Source organism: Microplitis mediator, chromosome 9 (assembly GCF_029852145.1).
Source record: "Microplitis mediator isolate UGA2020A chromosome 9, iyMicMedi2.1, whole genome shotgun sequence".
Taxonomy (NCBI): Eukaryota; Metazoa; Arthropoda; class Insecta; order Hymenoptera; family Braconidae; genus Microplitis; species Microplitis mediator.
Window position 1 is genome coordinate 10,800,617 of NC_079977.1, and position 24,907 is coordinate 10,825,523.

General features: G+C 43.3%; 1 protein-coding gene across 1 annotated transcript; it reads right to left on the minus strand.

Moving 5' to 3' along the window:
- Window positions 1-1,783: 1,783 nt before the first annotated feature.
- Window positions 1,784-24,329, minus strand: LOC130674148 (histidine-rich glycoprotein-like). Its single transcript, XM_057479416.1, has 6 exons — window positions 24,288-24,329; window positions 23,607-23,979; window positions 12,695-12,921; window positions 2,571-2,943; window positions 2,046-2,201; window positions 1,784-1,794 (listed from the first exon to the last, which is right to left on the minus strand). The coding sequence occupies exons 1-6, from the start codon at window positions 24,327-24,329 to the stop codon at window positions 1,784-1,786; spliced, it is 1,182 nt and encodes a 393-aa protein (XP_057335399.1).
- Between the last annotated feature and the right edge of the window lie 578 nt (window positions 24,330-24,907).

Here is a 24,907-nt window from a genome sequence, read left to right on the forward strand (position 1 = left end):
GATGGTTATCAGAATAACGGTCATGATGGTCACTATGATCATGGTTATGATGGTCACCATGATCATGGTCATGATGGTCACAATGATCATGGTCATGATGATTACCATGATCATGGTCACAATGGTTCTGATGGTCAACATGATCTTGAACATGATAGTCACCCAGATCATGGTCATGGTGATCACTATGATCACGGTCATAAATGTCACCATGATGACGCTAAAATGGTTTCCATGATCTGGGTCATGATGGTCAACATTATCGTGGACACGATGGTCACCGTGATCTTGGTCATGGTGATCAACATGATCATGGTCATGATGGTCAACATGATGACGGCCATGATGGTCAGCAAGATCATGGTCATGATGGTCAACATGATCGTGGTCATGAACGTCACCATGATCATGGTCATGGTGGTCACCATGATCATAGTCATAAATCTCACCATTATGGCGCTCATGATGATCTCCATGATCAATGTCATGATGGTCACCATGATCATAATCGTCATGGTCACCATGATTACGGTCATGATGGTCAGCATGATCATGGTCATGGTGTTCACCACGATCATGGTCATGATGGTCAACATGATGACGGCCATGATGGTCAGCATGATCATGGTCACGATGGTCAACATGATCGTGGTCATGATGGTCAACATGATCGTAGTCATGATTGTCAACATGATCATGGTCATGAATGTCACCATGATGACGCTCATGATGGTCTCCATGATCTGGGTCATGATGGTCATCATGATCATGGACGTGATGGTCACTATAAAAACAGCCATGATGGTCACCATGATCATGGTCTTGATGGTCACCATGATTACCGTCATGATGGTCAGCATGATCAAGATCATGATGGTCACCATGATCAAGGTCATGATGTTTAAAATGATCATAGTCATGATGTTCATTATGGTCAAGATGGTCACGATGGTTGGCATGATCATCGTCATAATGATCATGATAGAGACCATAATAATGGTCCCGATGATCACGGTGATGATGGTTACCATGATCATGGTCGTTATGGTCATGATGGTCACCATGAACATGGTCATGATGATCACCATGATCGTGGACGTGATGGTCACTATAAAAATAGCTAAGATGATCACCATGATCATGGCCCTGATGGTCACCATGATCATGGTCATGATGGTCGCCAGAATGACGGTTATGATGGCCACCATGATCATGGTTATGATAGTTACCATGATCATGATCATGATGGTCACAATGATCATGGTCATGATAATCACTATGATCATGGTCACGATCGTCCTGATGGTCAACATGATCTTGAACATGATAGTCACCCAGATCATGGTCATAGTGATCACCATGATCATGGTCATGATAATCACCATGATCATGGCCCTGATGGTCACCATGGTCATGGTCTTGATAGTCATCGTGATCGTGGCCTTGATGGTCATCATGATCATGGTCATGATGGTCAACATGATCGAGGACATGATGGTCACAACGATCATGGTCTTGATGGTCACTATGATTACGGTCATAATGGTCAGCATGATCGAAAACATGATAGTCACCATGATCATGGTCTTGATGGTCACCATGATAACGTTCATGATGGTCAGCATAATCAAGAACATGATCGTCACCATGATCATGGTCATGATGGTCACCATTGTTACTGTCATGATGGTCAGCATGATCATGGTCATGACAGTCACCATGATCATGATGGTCATGATAGTCACCGTGACTATGATGGTCATGATAGTCACCACGATCATAGTCATGCTGGCCCTGTTGATCACCATGATCATGGTCATGATGGTCAACATAATCATGGTCATGATGATCAGCATGATCATGGTCCTTATGACCACCATGATTACGGTCATAATTGTCATCAGAATCTTGGACGTGATGGTCACCATGATAGTGGTCATGATGGACAACATGATCATGGTCATGGATGTCACCTTGATCATGGTTTTGGTGGTCACCATGATCAAAGTCATGATGGTCACCATGATCATGGTCACGATGGTCACCATGATCATGGTCATGGTGTTCACCACGATTATGGTCATGATGGTCCACATGAATACGGCCATGATGGTCACTATGATCATGGTCATAAATGTCACCATTATAACGCTCATGGTGGTCTCTACGATCAGAGTCATAATGGTCACCATGATCATGGTCTTGAGGATCACAATGATTACGGTCATGATGTTTATTATGGTCAAGAAGGTCACGATGTTTGGCATGATCATCGTCATAATGATCATGATAGAGACCATAAAAATGGTCCCGATGATCACCATGATCACGGTAATAATGGTTACCATGATCATGGTCGTTATGGTCATGATGGTCACTATGAACATGGTCATGATGATCACCATGATCATGGGCTTAATGGTCACCATGATTACGGTCATGATGGTCAGCATGATCTGGGTCATGATGGTCATCATGATCATGGACGTGATGGTCACTATGAAAATAGCTATGATGGTCACCATGATCATGGTCATGATGGTCACTATTATCATGGTCATGATCGTCACCATGATCATAGTGATAGTGTTCACCACAATCAAGGTCATGATGGTCAACAGGATGACGAACATGACAGTCAGCATGGTCATGGTCATGATGGACGACATGATCATGGTCATGAATATCACCATTATCATAGTCATGGTGGTCACCATGATCGTGGTCATAAATGTCACCATGATGGCGCTCATGATGGTCTCCATGATCAGGGTCATGATGGTCACTATGATCATGATCATGGTTTTCTCCACGATCATGAACATTGAGGTCACCATGATCGCGCTCATGATAGTCTCCATGATTAGGGTCATGATGGTCACCATGATCATGGACGTGATGGTCACGATAAACATAGCCATGATGATCACCATAATCATGGCCCTGAAGGTCACCATGATCATGGTCATAATGGTCAGCATGATCAACGTCATGATGGTCACCATGATCATGGTCATGATGATCACCATGATCATGGTCATGGAGGTCGCCAGAATGACGGTCATGATGGTCACAATGATCATGGTTATAATGGTCACCATGATTACGGTCATGATGGTCAGCATGATAAAAAACATGATAGTCACCATTATCATGGTCATGATTGTCACCATGATTACTATCATGATGGTCAGCATTATCATGGTCATGACAGTCACCATGATCATCATGGTCATGATAGTCGGCGTGACCATGATGGTCATTATGGTCATGATAGTCACCATGACCATGATAGTCATTATAGTCACCACGATCATAGTCACGATGGTTATGATGGTCTCTATGATCGTGGTCATAGTGCTCACCATAATCGAGGTCTAATGATCACCATGATATTGGTTACGATGCTCTTCATGATCAGGGTCATGATGGTTACTATGATCATGGTCTTGATGGTCACCATGAATACGGTCATGATGGTCAGCATGATCAAGGTCATGATGGTCAACATGATGACGGCCATGATGGTCAGCATGATCATGGTCATGATGGTCAACATGATCATGGTCATGACGGTCACCATGATGATGGTCATGACGGTCAGCATGATCAAGGTTATGATGGTCACCATGAAGACGGTCATGATTGTCAGCATAATCATGGTCATGGTGATCACCATGATCATGGTCATGATTGTCATAATGATCAAGGTCATGATGGTCAGCATGATCATGGTCATGATGGTCGCCATGATGACGGTCATGATTGTCAGCATGATCGAGGTCACGATGGTCACCATGATCATGGTCATGATGGTCACCATGATGTCAGTCATGATGGTCACCATGATCATGGTCATGATGGTTACTATAATGAAGGTCATGATGGTCAGCATGATTAAGGTCATGATGGTCACCATGATCATGATGTTCCTGATAGTCACAATGATCATAGTGATGATGATCACTATGATCATGGTCACGATTGCTCTGATGGTCACCATGATCATGGTTATGATCGTCACCATGATCATGGTCATGATGATTACCATGATCATAGTTACGATGGTTCTGATGGTCAACATGATCTTGAACATGATAGTCACCCAGATCATGGTCATGGTGATCACTATAATTATGGTCATGAACATAGCCATGATAATGGCCCTGATGGTCACCATGATCATGATCTTGATAGTCTTCATGATCGTGGCTTGATGGTCACCATGATCATGGTCATGATGGTCAACATGATCGTGGACATGATGGTCACCACGATCAAGGTCATGATGGTCAACATGATGACGGCCATGATGGTCAGCATGATCATGGTCATGATGGTCAACATGATCGTGGTCATGATGGTCAACATGATCATGGTCATGACGGTCACCATAATGATGGTCATGATGGTCAACACGATCATGGTCATGACGGTCACCATGATGATGGTCATGATGGTCAGCATGATCAAGGTTATGATGGTCACCATGAAGACGGTCACGATGGTTAGCATGATCATAGTCATGATGGTCACCATGATAACGGTCATGATGGTCAGCAGATCAAGGTCATGATGGTCACCATGATAACGGTCATGATGGTCAGCAGATCAAGGTCATGATGATCAGCATGATCATGGTCCTTATGGCGACCATGATTGCGGTCATGATTGTCAACCAGATCGTGGACGTGATGGTCACTATGATAATGGTCATAAATGTCACCATGATGGTCTCCATGATCTGAGTCATCATGGTCATCATGATGATGAAAGTGATGGTCACTTTAAAAATAGCTATGATGGTCACTATAATCATGGTCATGATGGTCAACATTATGACGGTCATGATGGTCAGCATGATCATAGTCATGATGGACAACATGATCATGGTTATGAATGTCACAATGATCATGGTCATTGAGGTCACCATGATCATGGACATAAATGTCACCATGATGGCGCTCATGATGGTCTCCATGATCAGGGTCATGATAGTCACCATGATTAGGGTCATGATGGTCACCATGATCATGGACGTGATGGTCACAATAAAAATAGCTATGATTATCACCATGATCATGACCCTGATGGTCACCATGATCATGGTCATGATGGTCACTATGATTAAGGTCATGATGGTCACCATGATTACGGTCATGATGGTCATCATGATCATGGTTATGGTGGTCTGCAAAATTATGTTTATGATGGTCACCATGATCATGGGCTTGATGATCACCATGTACAGGTTCATGATGATCATGATGTTCACCTTTTCCGTGATCATAATAGTCACCATGATGATCGTCATGATGGTTACCACGATCGTGGATATGATGGTCACCATGATCATGGTCATGGTGTTCACCACGATCATGGTCATGATGGTCAACATGGTGACGACCATGATGGTCGGCATGATTATGGTCTTGATGGTCACCATGATTACGGTCATAATTGTCAGCATGATCATGGTTATGGCGGTCAGCAAAATCATGTTTATGATGGTCTCCATGATCATGGGCTCAATGATTACCATGTTCATGGTCATGATTATCATGATGTTCACCATGTGCGTGGTCTTAATAGTCATCATGATTATGGTTATGATGGTCAACACGATCGTGGACATGATGTTCACCATGATCATTGTCATGAAAGTCACAATGATCATGGTCTTGATGGTCACCATGATTACGGTCATGATGGTCAGCATGATCATGGTCATGATGGTCACCACGATCATAGTAACGATGTTTATGATGGTCATCATGATCGTGGTCATGATCGTCACCTTGATAATCGTCATAATCTTCACCATGAATATGGCCATGATGGTTATCATGATCATCATCATGATGGTTATGATAGAGATCATAATAATGGTTCCGATGATAACCATGATCATAGTGATGATGGTAACTATGATCATGGTCACAATGGACATGATGGTCACCATGATTACGTTCATAACGGTCAGCATGATCATAGTCATGATGGTCACCATGATCATGGTCATGATGGTCAACATGATTACGGTCATGATGGTTAGCATGATCATGGTCACGATAGTCACCATTATTATGATGTTCATGATGGCCACTACGATCGTGCTTATGATGGTCTTCATGATCATGGTCATGATAGTCATCATGATCGTGGTCATGATGGTCACCACGATCATAGCCACGATGATCATGATGGTCACTATGATCGTGGTCATAGTGGTGACCATAACCGTGGTCTAATAATCACCATGATTTTCGTTACGATGGACCTGATGGTCACCATCGTCATGGTCATGATGGTCAACGTGATCGTGGTCATGATTATCAGCATGATCGTGATCCTGATGGCCACCATTATACGGTCACGATGGTCACTATGATTAAGATCATGATGGTCAGCATGATCATGGTCATGATGGTCAGCATGATCATGGTCATGATAATCACCATGTTCATGTTCATAATGGTCACCATGATCGTAGGCTTGATGTTCACCATGCTTGTGGTCATCATAGTCACCATGATTTTGGTCATGATGGTCAACATAATCGTGGACATGATGATTACCATGATTATGGTCTTGATGATAACTACGATCATGTTCACGATGGTCCTGATGGTCACCGAAATCGTGGTCATGATAATCACCATGAACATGTTCATCGTGGTCACCATGATCATGGGCTCGATGATTACCATGTTCATGGTCATGATAATCATGATGTTCACCACGATCATGGTCATGATGGTCAACATGATGACAGTCATGATGGTCAGCATGATCATGGTCATGACAGTCACCATGATCACGATGGTCATGATAGTCACCGTGACCATGATGGTCATGATAGTCGACATGACCATGATGGTCACCACGATCATAGTCGGAATGGTCATGATGGTCACTCTGATCGTGGTCATAGATGTCACCATGATCGTGGTCTAATGATAACCATGATATTGGTAACGATGGTCCTGATGGTCACCATGATCGTGGTCATGATGGTCAACATGATCATGGTCATGATGATCAGCATGATCATGGTCCTTATGACCACCATGATTACGGTCATGATTGTCAACGAAATAGTGGACATGATGGTCACCATGATAGTGGTCATGATGATCACCATGCTCGTGAACGGGATGGTCACTATGAAAATAGATATGATGATCACCACGATCATGGCCCTGATGGTCACCATGATTATGGTCATGATGGTCACCAGAATGACGGTCATGATGGTCACCATGATCATGGTTATGATGGTCACCATGATCATGGTCATGATGGTCACAATGATCATGGTCATGATGATTACCATGATCATGGTCACGATGGTTCTGATGGTCAACATGATCTTGAACATGATAGTCACCCAGATCATGGTCTTGGTCATCACTATGATCATGGTCATGATGATAACCATGATCATGGCCCTGATGGTCACCATGATCATGGTCTTGATGGTCACCGTGATCATGGTCTTGATAATCATGATCGTGGCTTGATGGTCACCATGATCATGGTCATGATGGTCAACATGATCGTGGACATGATGGTCACCATGATTACGGTCATGATGGTCAACATGATCGTGGACATGATGGTCATCATGATCTAGTCTTGATGGTCACCATAATTACTGTCTTGATGGTCAGCATGATCATGGTTATGACAGTCACCATGATTATGATGGTCATGATAGTCACCGTGACCATAATGGTCATTATGGTCATGATAGTCACCATGACCAGAATGGTCACCACGATCATAGTCGGAATGGTCATGATGGTCACTATGATCGTGGTCATAGTGGTCACTATGATCGTGGTCTAATGATCACCATGATATTGGTTACGATGGTCCTGATGGTCACCATGATCGTGGTCATGATGGTCTACATGATCATGGTCATGATGATCAGCATGATCATCGTCCTTATGACCACCATGATTACGGTCATGATTGTCAACGAAATCGTGGACGTGATGGTCACCATGATAGTGGTCATGATGATCACCATTATCATGGTCATGATGATCACCATGATCGTGATCGAGATGGTCACTATGAAAATAGATATGATGATCACCATGATCATGGCCCTGATGGTCACCATGATCATGGTCATGATGGTCACCAGAATGACGGTCATGATGGTCACCATGATCATGGTCATGATGGTCACCATGATCATGGTCATGACAGTCACCATGATCATGATGGTCATGATAGTCACCGTGACCATGATGGTCATTATGGTCATGATAGTCACCATGACCATGACGGTCACCACGATCATAGTCGGGATGGTCATGATGGTCACTATGATCGTGGTCATAGTGGTCACCATGATCGAGGTCTAATGATCACCATGATATTGGTTACGATGGTCCTGATGGTCAACATGATCATGGTCATGATGATCAGCATGATCATGGTTTTTATGACCACCATCATTACGGTCATGATTGTCAACAAAATCGGGGACGTGATGGTCACCATGATAGTGGTCATGATAGTCAATATAATCATGGTCATGAATGTCACAATGATCATGGTCATGGTGGTCACCTTGATCATGGTCATAAATGTCACCATGATGACCCTCATGATGGTCTCCATGAAGTGGGTCATGATGGTCAACATGATCGTGGACATGATGGTCATCATGATCTAGTCTTGATGGTCACCATAATTACTGTCTTGATGGTCAGCATGATCATGATCATGACAGTCACCATGATCATGATGGTCATGATAGTCACCGTGACCATAATGGTCATTATGGTCATGATAGTCACCATGACCAGAATGGTCACCACGATCATAGTCGGAATGGTCATGATGGTCACTATGATCGTGGTCATAGTGGTCACCATGATCGTGGTCTAATGATCACCATGATATTGGTTACGATGGTCCTGATGGTCACCATGATCGTGGTCATGATGGTCTACATGATCATGGTCATGATGATCAGCATGATCATGGTCCTTATGACCACCATGATTACGGTCATGATTGTCAACGAAATCGTGGACGTGATGGTCACCATGATAGTGGTCATGATGATCACCATTATCATGGTCATGATGATCACCATGATCGTGAACGGGATGGTCACTATGAAAATAGATATGATGATCACCATGACCATGGCCCTGATGGTCACCATGATCATGGTCATGATGGTCACCAGAATGACGGTCATGATGGTCACCATGATCATGGTTATGATGGTCACCATGATCATGGTCGTGACAGTCACCATGATCATGATGGTCATGATAGTCACCGTGACCATGATGGTCATTATGGTCATGATAGTCACCATGACCATGATGGTCACCACGATCATAGTCGGGATGGTCATGATGGTCACTATGATCGTGGTCATAGTGGTCACCATGATCGAGGTCTAATGATCACCATGATATTGGTTAGGATGGTCCTGATGGTCAACATGATCATGGTCATGATGGTCAACATGATCATGGTCATGATGATCAGCATGATCATGGTTTTTATGACCACCATCATTACGGTCATGATTGTCAACAAAATCGGGGACGTGATGGTCACCATGATCATGGTCATGGTAGTCACCTTGATCATGGTCATAAATGTCACCATGATGACCCTCATGATGGTCTCCATGATGTGGGTCATGATGGTCAACATTATCGTGGAAATGATGGTCACCGTGATCTTGGTCATGGTGATCAACATGATCATGGTCATGGTGTTCACCACGATCATGGTCATGATGGTCAACATAATGACGGCCATGATGGTCAGCATGATCATGGTCATGATGGTCACTACGATCATGGTCTTGATGGTCACCATGATTACGGTCATGATGGTCAACATGATCGTAGACATGATGGTCACCATGATCTAGTCTTGATGGTCACCATGATTACTCTATTGATGGTCAGCATGATCATGGTCATGATAATCAGCATGATCATGGTCCTTATGACCACCATGATTACGGTCATGATTGTCAACAGAATCGTGGACGTGATGGTCACCATGATAGTGGTCATGATGGTCAACATAATCATGGTCATGAATGTCACCATGATCATGGTCATGGTGGTCACTTTGATCATGGGCATAAATGTCACCATGGTGACGCTCATGATGGTCTCCATGATCTGGGTCATGATGGTCAACATTATCGTGAACATGATGGTCACCGTGATCTTGGTCATGGTGATCAACATGATCATGGTCTTGATGGTCACTATGATTACGGTCATGATGGTAAACATGATCATGGTCATGATGGCCATAATGATCATGGTCATGACGTTTATTATGGTCATGATGATCACCATGATCTAGATCATTATGGTCACCATGATCATGATGTTCCTGATAGTCACAATGATCATAGTCATGATGATCACTATGATCATGGTCACGATTGTTCTGATGGTCACCATGATCATGGTCATGATGGTCAACATGATCTTGAACATGATAGTCATCCAGATCATGGTCATGATGATCACCATGATCATGGTCATGATAATCACCATGATCTTGGACGTGATTGTCCTGATGGTCAACATGATCTCGAACATGATAGTCACCCATATCATGGTCATGGTAATCACCATGATCATGATCATGATGATCACCATGATCGTGAACGTGATGGTCACTATGAAAATAGATTTGATGATCACCATGATCATGGCTCTGATGGTCACCATGATCATGGTCATGATGGTTACCAGAATGACGGTCATGATGGTCACCATGATCATGGTTATGATGGTCACCATGAACATGGTTATGATGGTCACAATGATCATGGTCATGATGATTACCATGATCATGGTCACGATGGTTCTGATGGTCAACATGATCTTGAACATGATAGTCACCCAGATCATGGTCATGGTGATCACTATGATCATGGTCATGATGATAACCATGATCATGGCCCTGATGGTCACCATGATCATGGTCTTGATAGTCATCATGATTGTGGCTTGATGGTCACCATGATCATGTTCATGATGGTCAACATGATCGTGGACGTGATGATCACCACGATCATGGTCTTGATGGTCACCATGATTACGGTCATGATGGTCAACATGATCGTAGACATGATGGTCACCATTATCTAGTCTTGATGGTCACCATGATTACTGTCTTGATGGTCAGCATGATCATGGTCATGATAATCAGCATGATCATGGTCCTTATGACCACTATGATTACAGTCATGATTGTCAACAGAATCGTGGACGTGATGGTCACCATGATAGTGGTTATGATGGTCAACATAATCATGGTTATGAATGTCACCATGATCATGGTCATGGTGGTCACCTTGATCATGGGCATAAATGTCACCATGGTGACGCTCATGATGGTCTCCATGATCTGAGTCATGATGGTCAACATTATCGTGGACATGATGGTCACCGTGATCTTGGTCATGGTGATCAACATGATCATGGTCTTGATGGTCACTATGATTACGGTCATGATGGTCAGCATGATCAAGGTCATGATGGTTACCATAATCATGGTCATGATGGGCACCATGATCATGGTCATTGTGTTCACCACGATCATGGTCATGATGGTCAACATAATGACGGCCATGATGGTCAGCATGATCATGGTCATGATGGTCAACATGATCGTGGTCATGAACGTCACCATGATCATGGTCATGGTGGTCACCATGATCATGGTCATGATGGTCACCATGATCATGGTCATGGTGTTCACCACGATCATTGTCATTATGGTCAACATGATGACGGCCATGATGGTCAGCATGATCATGGTCATGATGGTCAACATGATCGTGGTCATGAACGTCACCATGATCATGGTCATGGTGGTCACCATGATCATAGTCATAGATGTCACCATTATGGCGCTCATGACGGTCTCCATGATCAGAGTCATAATGGTCACCATGATCATAATCTTGATGGTCACCATGATTACGGTCATGATGGTCAGCATGATCATGGTCATGATGGTTACCATGATCACGGTCATGATGGTAAACATGATCATGGTCATGATGGCCATAATGATCATGGCCATGACGTTTATTATGGTCATGATGATCACCATGATCTGGATCATTATGGTCACCATGATCATGATGTTCCTGATAGTCACAATGATCATAGTCATGATGATCACTATGATCATGGTCACGATTGTTCTGATGGTCACCATGATCATGGTCATGATGGTCAACATGATCTTCAACATGATAGTCATCCAGATGATGGTCATGATGATCACCATGATCATGGTCATGATAATCACCATGATCGTGGACGTGATGGTTCTGATGGTCAACATGATCTCGAACATGATAGTCACCCATATCATGGTCATAGTAATCACCATGATCATGATCATGATGATCACCATGATCGTGGACGTGATGGTCACCATGATCGTGGACGTGATGGTCACTATGAAAATAGATATGATGATCACCATGATCATGGCCCTGATGGTCACCATGATCATGGTCATGATGGTTACCAGAATGACAGTCATGATGGTCACCATGATCATGGTTATGATGGTCACCATGATCATGGTCATGATGGTCACAATGATTATGGTCATGATGATTACCATGATCATGGTCACGATGGTTCCGATGGTCAACATGATCTTGAACATGATAGTCAACCAGATCATGGTCATGGTGATCACTATGATCACGGTCATAAATGTCACCATGATGACGCTCATGATGGTCTCCATGATCTGGGTCATGATGGTCAACATTATCGTGGACATGATGGTCACCGTGATCTTGGTCATGGTGGTCAACATGATGACGGCCATGATGGTCAGCATGATCATGGTCATGATGGTCACCATAATCGAGGTCTAATGATCACCATGATATTGGTTACGATGCTCTTCATGATCAGGGTCATGATGGTCACCATGAATACGGTCATGATGGTCAGCATGATCAAGGTCATGATGGTCAACATGATGACGGCCATGATGGTCAGCATGATCATGGTCATGATGGTCAACATGATCGTGGTCATGATGGTCAACATGATCATGGTCATGACGGTCACTATGATGATGGTCATGACGGTCAGCATGATCAAGGTTATGATGGTCACCATGAAGACGGTCATGATTGTCAGCATAATCATGGTCATGGTGATCACCATGATCATGGTCATGATTGTCATAATGATCAAGGTCATGATGGTCAGCATATCATGGTCATGATGGTCGCCATGATGACGGTCATGATTGTCAGCATGATCGAGGTCACGATGGTCACCATGATCATGGTCATGATGGTCACCATGATGTCAGACATGATGGTCACCATGATCATGGTCATGATGGTTACTATAATGAAGGTCATGATGGTCAGCATGATTAAGGTCGTGATGGTCACCATGATCATGATGTTCCTGCTAGTCACAATGATCATAGTGATGATGATCACTATGATCATGGTCACGATTGCTCTGATGGTCACCATGATCATGGTTATGATGGTCACCAGAATGACGGTCATGATGGTCACCATGATCATGGTTATGATGGTCACCATGATCATGGTCATGATGATTACCATGATCATAGTCACGATGGTTCTGATGGTCAACATGATCTTGAACATGATAGTCACCCAGATCATGGTCATGGAGATCACTATAATTATGGTCATGAACATAGCCATGATAATGGCCCTGATGGTCACCATGATCATGATCTTGATAGTCTTCATGATCGTGGCTTGATGGTCACCATGATCATGGTCATGATGGTCAACATGATCGTGGACATGATGGTCACCACGATCAAGGTCATGATGGTCAACATGATGACGGCCATGATGGTCAGCATGATCATGGTCATGATGGTCAACATGATCGTGGTCATGATGGTCAACATGATCATGGTCATGACGGTCACCATAATGATGGTCATGATGGTCAACATGATCATGGTCATGACGGTCACCATGATGATGGTCATGATGGTCAGCATGATCAAGGTTATGATGGTCACCATGAAGACGGTCACGATGGTTAGCATGATCATAGTCATGATGGTCACCATGATAACGGTCATGATGGTCAGCAGATCAAGGTCATGATGGTCACCATGATAACGGTCATGATGGTCAGCAGATCAAGGTCATGATGATCAGCATGATCATGGTCCTTATGGCGACCATGATTGCGGTCATGATTGTCAACCAGATCGTGGACGTGATGGTCACTATGATAATGGTCATAAATGTTACCATGATGGTCTCCATGATCTGAGTCATCATGGTCATCATGATGATGGAAGTGATGGTCACTATAAAAATAGCTATGATGGTCACTATAATCATGGTCATGATGGTCAACATTATGACGGTCATGATGGTCAGCATGATCATAGTCATGATGGACAACATGATCATGGTTATGAATGTCATTAGGTCACCATGATCATGGACATAAATGTCACCATGATGGCGCTCATGATGGTCTCCATGATCAGGGTCATGATAGTCACTATGATCATGGTCATGGTGTTCACCACGATCATGGTCATTGAGGTCACCATGATCGCGCTTATGATAGTCACCATGATTAGGGCCATAATGGTCACCATGATCATGGACGTGATGGTCACAATAAAAATAGCTATGATTATCACCATGATCATGACCCTGATGGTCACCATGATCATGGTCATGATGGTTACTATGATTAAGGTCATGATTACGGTCATGATGGTCAGCATGATCATGGTTATGGTGGTCTGCAAAATTATGTTTATGATGGTCACCATGATCACGGGCTTGATGATCACCATGTACAGGTTCATGATGATCATGATGTTCACCTTTTCCGTGATCATAATAGTCACCATGATGATCGTCATGATGGTTACCACGATCGTGGACATGATGGTCACCATGATCATGGTCATGGTGTTCACCACGATCATGGTCATGATGGTCAACATGATGAAGACCATGATGGTCGGCATGATTATGGTCTTGATGGTCACCATGATTACGGTCATAATTGTCAGCATGATCATGGTTATGGCGGTCAGCAAAATCATGTTTATGATGGTCTCCATGATCATGGGCTCAATGATTACCATGTTCATGGTCATGATTATCATGATGTTCACCATGTGCGTGGTCTTAATAGTCACCATGATTATGGTTATGATGGTCAACACGATCGTGGACATGATGTTCACCATGATCATTGTCATGAAAGTCACAATGATCATGGTCTTGATGGTCACCATGATTACGGTCATGATGGTCAGCATGATCATGGTCATGATGGTCACCACGATCATAGTAACGATGTTTATGATGGTCATCATGATCGTGGTCATGATCGTCACCTTGATAATCGTCATAATCTTCACCATGAATATGGCCATGATGGTTATCATGATCATCATCATGATGGTTATGATAGAGATCATAATAATGGTTCCGATGATAACCATGATCATAGTGATGATGGTAACTATGATCATGGTCACAATGGACATGATGGTCACCATGATTACGTTCATAACGGTCAGCATGATCATAGTCATGATGGTCACCATGATCATGGTCATGATGGTCAACATGATTACGGTCATGATGGTTAGCATGATCATGGTCACGATAGTCACCATTATTATGATGTTCATGATGGCCACTACGATCGTGCTTATGATGGTCTCCATGATCATGGTCATGATAGTCATCATGATCGTGGTCATGATGGTCACCACGATCATAGCCACGATGATCATGATGGTCACTATGATCGTGGTCATAGTGGTGACCATAACCGTGGTCTAATAATCACCATGATCTTCGTTACGATGGACCTGATGGTCACCATCATCATGGTCATGATGGTCAACGTGATCGTGGTCATGATGATCAGCATGATCGTGATCCTGATGGCCACCATTATTACGGTCACGATGGTCACTATGATTAAGATCATGATGGTCAGCATGATCATGGTCATGATGGTCAGCATGATCATGGTCATGATAATCACCATGATCGTGGTCATGATGGTCACCACGATCATAGCCACGATGATCATGATGGTCACTATGATCGTGGTCATAGTGGTGACCATAACCGTGGTCTAATAATCACCATGATCTTCGTTACGATGGACCTGATGGTCACCATCATCATGGTCATGATGGTCAACGTGATCGTGGTCATGATGATCAGCATGATCGTGATCCTGATGGCCACCATTATTACGGTCACGATGGTCACTATGATTAAGATCATGATGGTCAGCATGATCATGGTCATGATGGTCAGCATGATCATGGTCATGATAATCACCATGATCATGTTCATGATGGTCACCATGATCGTAGGCTTGATGTTCACCATGCTTGTGGTCATCATAGTCACCATGATTTTGGTCATGATGGTCAACATAATCGTGGACATGATGGTCACCATGATTATGGTCTTGATGATAACTACGATCATGTTCACGATGGTCCTGATGGTCACCAAAATCGTGGTCATGATAATCACCATGAACATGTTCATCGTGGTCACCATGATCATGGGCTCGATGATTACCATGTTCATGGTCATGATAATCATGATGTTCACCACGATCATGGTCATGATGGTCAACATGATGACAGTCATGATGGTCGGCATGATCATGGTCACGATAGTCACCATTATTATGATGTTCATGATGGCCACTACGATCGTGCTTATGATGGTCTCCATGATCATGGTCATGATAGTCATCATGATCGTGGTCATGATGGTCACCACGATCATAGCCACGATGATCATGATGGTCACTATGATCGTGGTCATAGTGGTGACCATAACCGTGGTCTAATAATCACCATGATCTTCGTTACGATGGACCTGATGGTCACCATCATCATGGTCATGATGGTCAACGTGATCGTGGTCATGATGATCAGCATGATCGTGATCCTGATGGCCACCATTATTACGGTCACGATGGTCACTATGATTAAGATCATGATGGTCAGCATGATCATGGTCATGATGGTCAGCATGATCATGGTCATGATGGTCAACATGATCGTGGTCATGAACGTCACCATGATCATGGTCATGGTGGTCACCATGATCATGGTCATAGATGTCACCATTATGGCGCTCATGACGGTCTCCATGATCAGAGTCATAATGGTCACCATGATCATAATCTTGATGGTCACCATGATTACGGTCATGATGGTCAGCATGATCATGGTCATGATGGTTACCATGATCACGGTCATGATGGTAAACATGATCATGGTCATGATGGCCATAATGATCATGGCCATGACGTTTATTATGGTCATGATGATCACCATGATCTGGATCATTATGGTCACCATGATCATGATGTTCCTGATAGTCACAATGATCATAGTCATGACGATCACTATGATCATGGTCACGATTGTTCTGATGGTCACCATGATCATGGTCATGATGGTCAACATGATCTTCAACATGATAGTCATCCAGATGATGGTCATGATGATCACCATGATCATGGTCATGATAATCACCATGATCGTGGACGTGATGGTTCTGATGGTCAACATGATCTCGAACATGATAGTCACCCATATCATGGTCATAGTAATCACCATGATCATGATCATGATGATCACCATGATCGTGGACGTGATGGTCACTATGAAAATAGATATGATGATCACCATGATCATGGCCCTGATGGTCACCATGATCATGGTCATGATGGTTACCAGAATGACAGTCATGATGGTCACCATGATCATGGTTATGATGGTCACCATGATCATGGTCATGATGGTCACAATGATTATGGTCATGATGATTACCATGATCATGGTCACGATGGTTCCGATGGTCAACATGATCTTGAACATGATAGTCAACCAGATCATGGTCATGGTGATCACTATGATCACGGTCATAAATGTCACCATGATGACGCTCATGATGGTCTCCATGATCTGGGTCATGATGGTCAACATTATCGTGGACATGATGGTCACCGTGATCTTGGTCATGGTGGTCAACATGATGACGGCCATGATGGTCAGCATGATCATGGTCATGATGGTCAACATGATCGTGGTCATGATGGTCACCATAATCGAGGTCTAATGATCACCATGATATTGGTTACGATGCTCTTCATGATCAGGGTCATGATGGTTACTATGATCATGGTCTTGATGGTCACCATGAATACGGTCATGATGGTCAGCATGATCAAGGTCATTGAGGTCACCATGATCGCGCTTATGATAGTCACCATGATTAGGGTCATGATGGTCACCATGATCATGGACGTGATGGTCACAATAAAAATAGCTATGATTATCACCATGATCATGACCCTGATGGTCACCATGATCATGGTCATGGTGTTCACCACGATCATGGTCATGATGGTCAACATGATGACGGCCATGATGGTCAGCATGATCATGGTCACGATGGTCAACATGATCGTGGTCATAATGGTCAACATGATCGTAGTCATGATTGTCAGCATGATCGAGGTCACGATGGTCACCATGATCATGGTCATGATGGTCACCATGATGTCAGACATGATGGTCACCATGATCATGGTCATGATGGTTACTATAATGAAGGCCATGATGGTCAGCATGATTAAGGTCATGATGGTCACCATGATCATGATGTTCCTGATAGTCACAATGATCATAGTGATGATGATCACTATGATCATGGTCACGATTGCTCTGATGGTCACCATGATCATGGTTATGATGGTCACCAGAATGACGGTCATGATGGTCACCATGATCATGGTTATGATGGTCACCATGATCATGGTCATGATGATTACCATGATCATAGTCACGATGGTTCTAATGGTCAACATGATCTTGAACATGATAGTCACCCAGATCATGGTCATGGTGATCACTATAATTATGGTCATGAACATAGCCATGATAATGGCCCTGATGGTCACCATGATCATGATCTTGATAGTCTTCATGATCGTGGCTTGATGGTCACCATGATCATGGTCATGATGGTCAACATGATCGTGGACATGATGGTCACCACGATCAAGGTCATGATGGTCAACATGATGACGGCCATGATGGTCAGCATGATCATGGTCATGATGGTCAACATGATCGTGGTCATGATGGTCAACATGATCATGGTCATGACGGTCACCATAATGATGGTCATGATGGTCAACATGATCATGGTCATGACGGTCACCATGATGATGGTCATGATGGTCAGCATGATCAAGGTTATGATGGTCACCATGAAGACGGTCACGATGGTTAGCATGATCATAGTCATGATGGTCACCATGATAACGGTCATGATGGTCAGCAGATCAAGGTCATGATGGTCACCATGATAACGGTCATGATGGTCAGCAGATCAAGGTCATGATGATCAGCATGATCATGGTCCTTATGGCGACCATGATTGCGGTCATGATTGTCAACCAGATCGTGGACGTGATGGTCACTATGATAATGGTCATAAATGTCACCATGATGGTCTCCATGATCTGAGTCATCATGGTCATCATGATGATGGAAGTGATGGTCACTATAAAAATAGCTATGATGGTCACTATAATCATGGTCATGATGGTCAACATTATGACGGTCATGATGGTCAGCATGATCATAGTCATGATGGACAACATGATCATGGTTATGAATGTCACAATGATCATGGTCATTGAGGTCACCATGATCATGGACATAAATGTCACCATGATGGCGCTCATGATGGTCTCCATGATCAGGGTCATGATAGTCACTATGATCATGGTCATGGTGTTCACCACGATCATGGTCATTGAGGTCACCATGATCGCGCTTATGATAGTCACCATGATTAGGGTCATGATGGTCACCATGATCATGGACGTGATGGTCACAATAAAAATAGCTATGATTATCACCATGATCATGACCCTGATGGTCACCATGATCATGGTCATGATGGTCACTATGATTAAGGTCATGATGGTCACCATGATTACGGTCATGATGGTCAGCATGATCATGGTTATGGTGGTCTGCAAAATTATGTTTATGATGGTCACCATGATCACGGGCTTGATGATCACCATGTACAGGTTCATGATGATCATGATGTTCACCTTTTCCGTGATCATAATAGTCACCATGATGATCGTCATGATGGTTACCACGATCGTGGACATGATGGTCACCATGATCATGGTCATGGTGTTCACCACGATCATGGTCATGATGGTCAACATGATGACGACCATGATGGTCGGCATGATTATGGTCTTGATGGTCACCATGATTACGGTCACAATTGTCAGCATGATCATGGTTATGGCGGTCAGCAAAATCATGTTTATGATGGTCTCCATGATCATGGGCTCAATGATTACCATGTTTATGGTCATGATTATCATGATGTTCACCATGTGCGTGGTCTTAATAGTCACCATGATTATGGTTATGATGGTCAACACGATCGTGGACATGATGTTCACCATGATCATTGTCATGAAAGTCGCAATGATCATGGTCTTGATGGTCACCATGATTACGGTCATGATGGTCAGCATGATCATGGTCATGATGGTCACCACGATCATAGTAACGATGTTTATGATGGTCATCATGATCGTGGTCATGATCGTCACCTTGATAATCGTCATAATCTTCACCATGAATATGGCCATGATGGTTATCATGATCATCATCATGATGGTTATGATAGAGATCATAATAATGGTTCCGATGATAACCATGATCATAGTGATGATGGTAACTATTATCATGGTCACAATGGACATGATGGTCACCATGATTACGTTCATAACGGTCAGCATGATCATAGTCATGATGGTCACCATGATCATGGTCATGATGGTCAACATGATTACGGTCATGATGGTTAGCATGATCATGGTCACGATGGTTCCGATGGTCAACATGATCTTGAACATGATAGTCAACCAGATCATGGTCATGGGGATCACTATGATCACGGTCATAAATGTCACCATGATGACGCTCATGATGGTCTCCATGATCTGGGTCATGATGGTCAACATTATCGTGGACATGATGGTCACCGTGATCTTGGTCATGGTGATCAACATGATCATGGTCTTGATGGTCACTATGATTACGGTCATGATGGTCAGCATGATCAAGGTCATGGTGTTCACCATGATCATGGTCATGATGGTAACCATGATCATGGTCATGGTGTTCACCACGATCATGGTCATGATGGTCAACATGATGACGGCCATGATGGTCAGCATGATCATGGTCACGATGGTCAACATGATCGTGGTCATAATGGTCAACATGATCGTAGTCATGATTGTCAACATGATCATGGTCATGAATGTCACCATGATGACGCTCATGATGGTCTCCATGATCTGGGTCATGGTGGTCATCATGATCATGGACGTGATGGTCACTATAAAAATAGCCATGATGGTCAGCATGATCATGGTCATGATGGTCAACATGATCGTGGTCATGAACGTCACCATGATCATGGTCATGGTGGTCACCATGATTATGGTCATAGATGTCACCATTATGGCGCTCATGACGGTCTCCATGATCAGAGTCATAATGGTCACCATGATCATAATCTTGATGGTCACCATGATTACGGTCATGATGGTAACCATGATCAAGGTCATGATGGTCACCATGATCATGGTCATGATGGTAACCATGATCATGGTCATGGTGTTCACCATGATCATGGTCATGATAGTAACCATGATCATGGTCATGGTGTTCACCACGATCATGGTCATGATGGTCAACATGATGACGGCCATGATGGTCAGCATGATCATGGTCACGATGGTCAACATGATCGTGGTAATGATGGTCAACACGATCGTAGTCATGATTGTCAACATGATCATGGTCATGAATGTCACCATGATGACGCTCATGATGGTCTCCATAATCTGGGTCATGATGGTCATCATGATCATGGACGTGATGGTCACTATAAAAATAGCCATGATGGTCCCGATGATCACGGTGATGATGGTTACCATGATCATGGTCGTTATGGTCATGATGGTCACCATGAACATGGTCATGATGATCACCATGATCGTGGACGTGATGGTCACTATAAAAATAGCTAAGATGATCACCATGATCATGGCCCTGATGGTCACCATGATCATGGTCATGATGGTCGCCAGAATGACGGTTATGATGGCCACCATGATCATGGTTATGATAGTTACCATGATCATGATCATGATGGTCACAATGATCATGGTCATGATAATCACTATGATCATGGTCACGATGGTCCTGATGCTCAACATGATCTTGAACATGATAGTCACCCAGATCATGGTCATAAGGATCACCATGATCATGGTCATGATAATCACCATGATCATGGCCCTGATGGTCACCATGGTCATGGTCTTGATAGTCATCGTGATCGTGGCCTTGATGGTCATCATGATCATGGTCATGATGGTCAACATGATCGAGGACATGATGGTCACAACGATCATGGTCTTGATGGTCACTATGATTACGGTCATAATGGTCAGCATGATCGAAAACATGATAGTCACCATGATCATGGTCTTGATGGTCACCATGATAACGTTCATGATGGTCAGCATAATCAAGAACATGATCGTCACCATGATTATGGTCATGATGGTCACCATTGTTACTGTCATGATGGTCAGCATGATCATGGTCATGACAGTCACCATGATCATGATGGTCATGATAGTCACCGTGACTATGATGGTCATGATAGTCACCACGATCATAGTCACGATGGCCCTGTTGGTCACCATGATCATGGTCATGATGGTCAACATGATCATGGTCATGATGATCAGCATGATCATGGTCCTTATGACCACCATGATTACGGTCATAATTGTCATCAGAATCTTGGACGTGATGGTCACCATGATAGTGGTCATGATGGACAACATGATCATGGTCACGATGGTCACCATGATCATGGTCATGGTGTTCACCACGATTATGGTCATGATGGTCCACATGATTACGCCCATGATGGTCACTATGATCATGGTCATAAATGTCACCATTATGACGCTCATGGTGGTCTCTACGATCAGGGTCATAATGGTCACCATGATCATGGTCTTGAGGATCACCATGATTACGGTCATGATGTTCATTATGGTCAAGAAGGTCACGATGTTTGGCATGATCATCGTCATAATTATCATGATAGAGACCATAAAAATGGTCCCGATGATCACCATGATCACGGTAATAATGGTTACCATGATCATGGTCGTTATGGTCATGATGGTCACTATGAACATGGTCATGATGATCACCATGATCATGGGCTTAATGGTCACCATGATTACGGTCATGATGGTCAGCATGATCTGGGTCATGATGGTCATCATGATCATGGACGTGATGGTCACTATGAAAATAGCCATGATGGTCACCATGATCATGGTCATGATGGTCACTATTATCATGGTCATGATCGTCACCATGATCATAGTGATAGTGTTCACCACAATCATGGTCATGATGGTCAACAGGATGACGAACATGACAGTCAGCATGATCATGGTCATGATGGACGACATGATCATGGTCATGAATATCACCATTATCATAGTTATGGTGGTCACCATGATCGTGGTCATAAATGTCACCATGATGGCGCTCATGATGGTCTCCATGATCAGGGTCATGATGGTCACTATGATCGTGATCATGGTGTTCTCCACGATCATGAACATTGAGGTCACCATGATCGCGCTCATGATAGTCTCCATGATTAGGGTCATGATGGTCACCATGATCATGGACGTGATGGTCACGATAAACATAGCCATGATGATCACCATAATCATGGCCCTGAAGGTCACCATGATCATGGTCATAATGGTCAGCATGATCAAGGTCATGATGGTCACCATGATCATGGTCATGATGATCACCATGATCGTGGACGTGATGGTCACTATGAAAATAGCTATGATAATCGCCATGATCATGGCCCTGATGGTCACCATGATCATGGTCATGACGGTCGCCAGAATGACGGTCATGATGGTCACAATGATCATGGTTATAATAGTCACCATGATTACGGTCATGATGGTCAGCATGATCAAAAACATGATATTCACCATGATCATGGTCTTGATGGTCACCATGATTACGGTCATGATGGTCAGCATAATCAAGAACATGATAGTCACCATTATCATGGTCATGATTGTCACCATTATTACTATCATGATGGTCAGCATTATCATGGTCATGACAGTCACCATGATCATCATGGTCATGATAGTCGGCGTGACCATGATGGTCATTATGGTCATGATAGTCACCATGACCATGATAGTCATTATAGTCACCACGATCATAGTCACGATGGTTATGATGGTCTCTATGATCGTGGTCATAGTGGTCACCATAATCGAGGTCTAATGATCACCATAATATTGGTTACGATGCTCTTCATGATCAGGGTCATGATGGTTACTATGATCATGGTCTTGATGGTCACCATGAATACGGTCATGATGGTCAGCATGATCAAGGTCATGATGGTCAACATGATGACGGCCATGATGGTCAGCATGATCATGGTCATGATGGTCCGCATGATCATGGTCATGATGGTCAACATGATCATGGTCATGACGGTCACCATGATGATGGTCATGACGGTCAGCATGATCAAGGTTATGATGGTCACCATGAAGACGGTCATGATTGTCAGCATAATCATGGTCATGGTGATCACCATGATCATGGTCATGATTGTCATAAT

What these genes read in the sequence shown, in the direction of transcription:
- LOC130674148 (XM_057479416.1), bottom strand. Translation starts at nt 24,329, where the DNA reads ATGGTGACTATCATGTTCTTGATTATGCTGACCATCATGACC. An exon ending in TTATGCTGACCATCATGACC is followed by an intron (nt 23,980 to 24,287) that starts GTAATCATGGTG and finishes GGTGACCTTCAG; the next exon opens with GGCCATGATTATGGTGATCA. An exon ending in ACTATCATGTTCAAGATCAT is followed by an intron (nt 2,944 to 12,694) that starts GTTGACCATCGG and finishes GGTGACCTTCAG; the next exon opens with GGCCATGATTATGGTGATCA.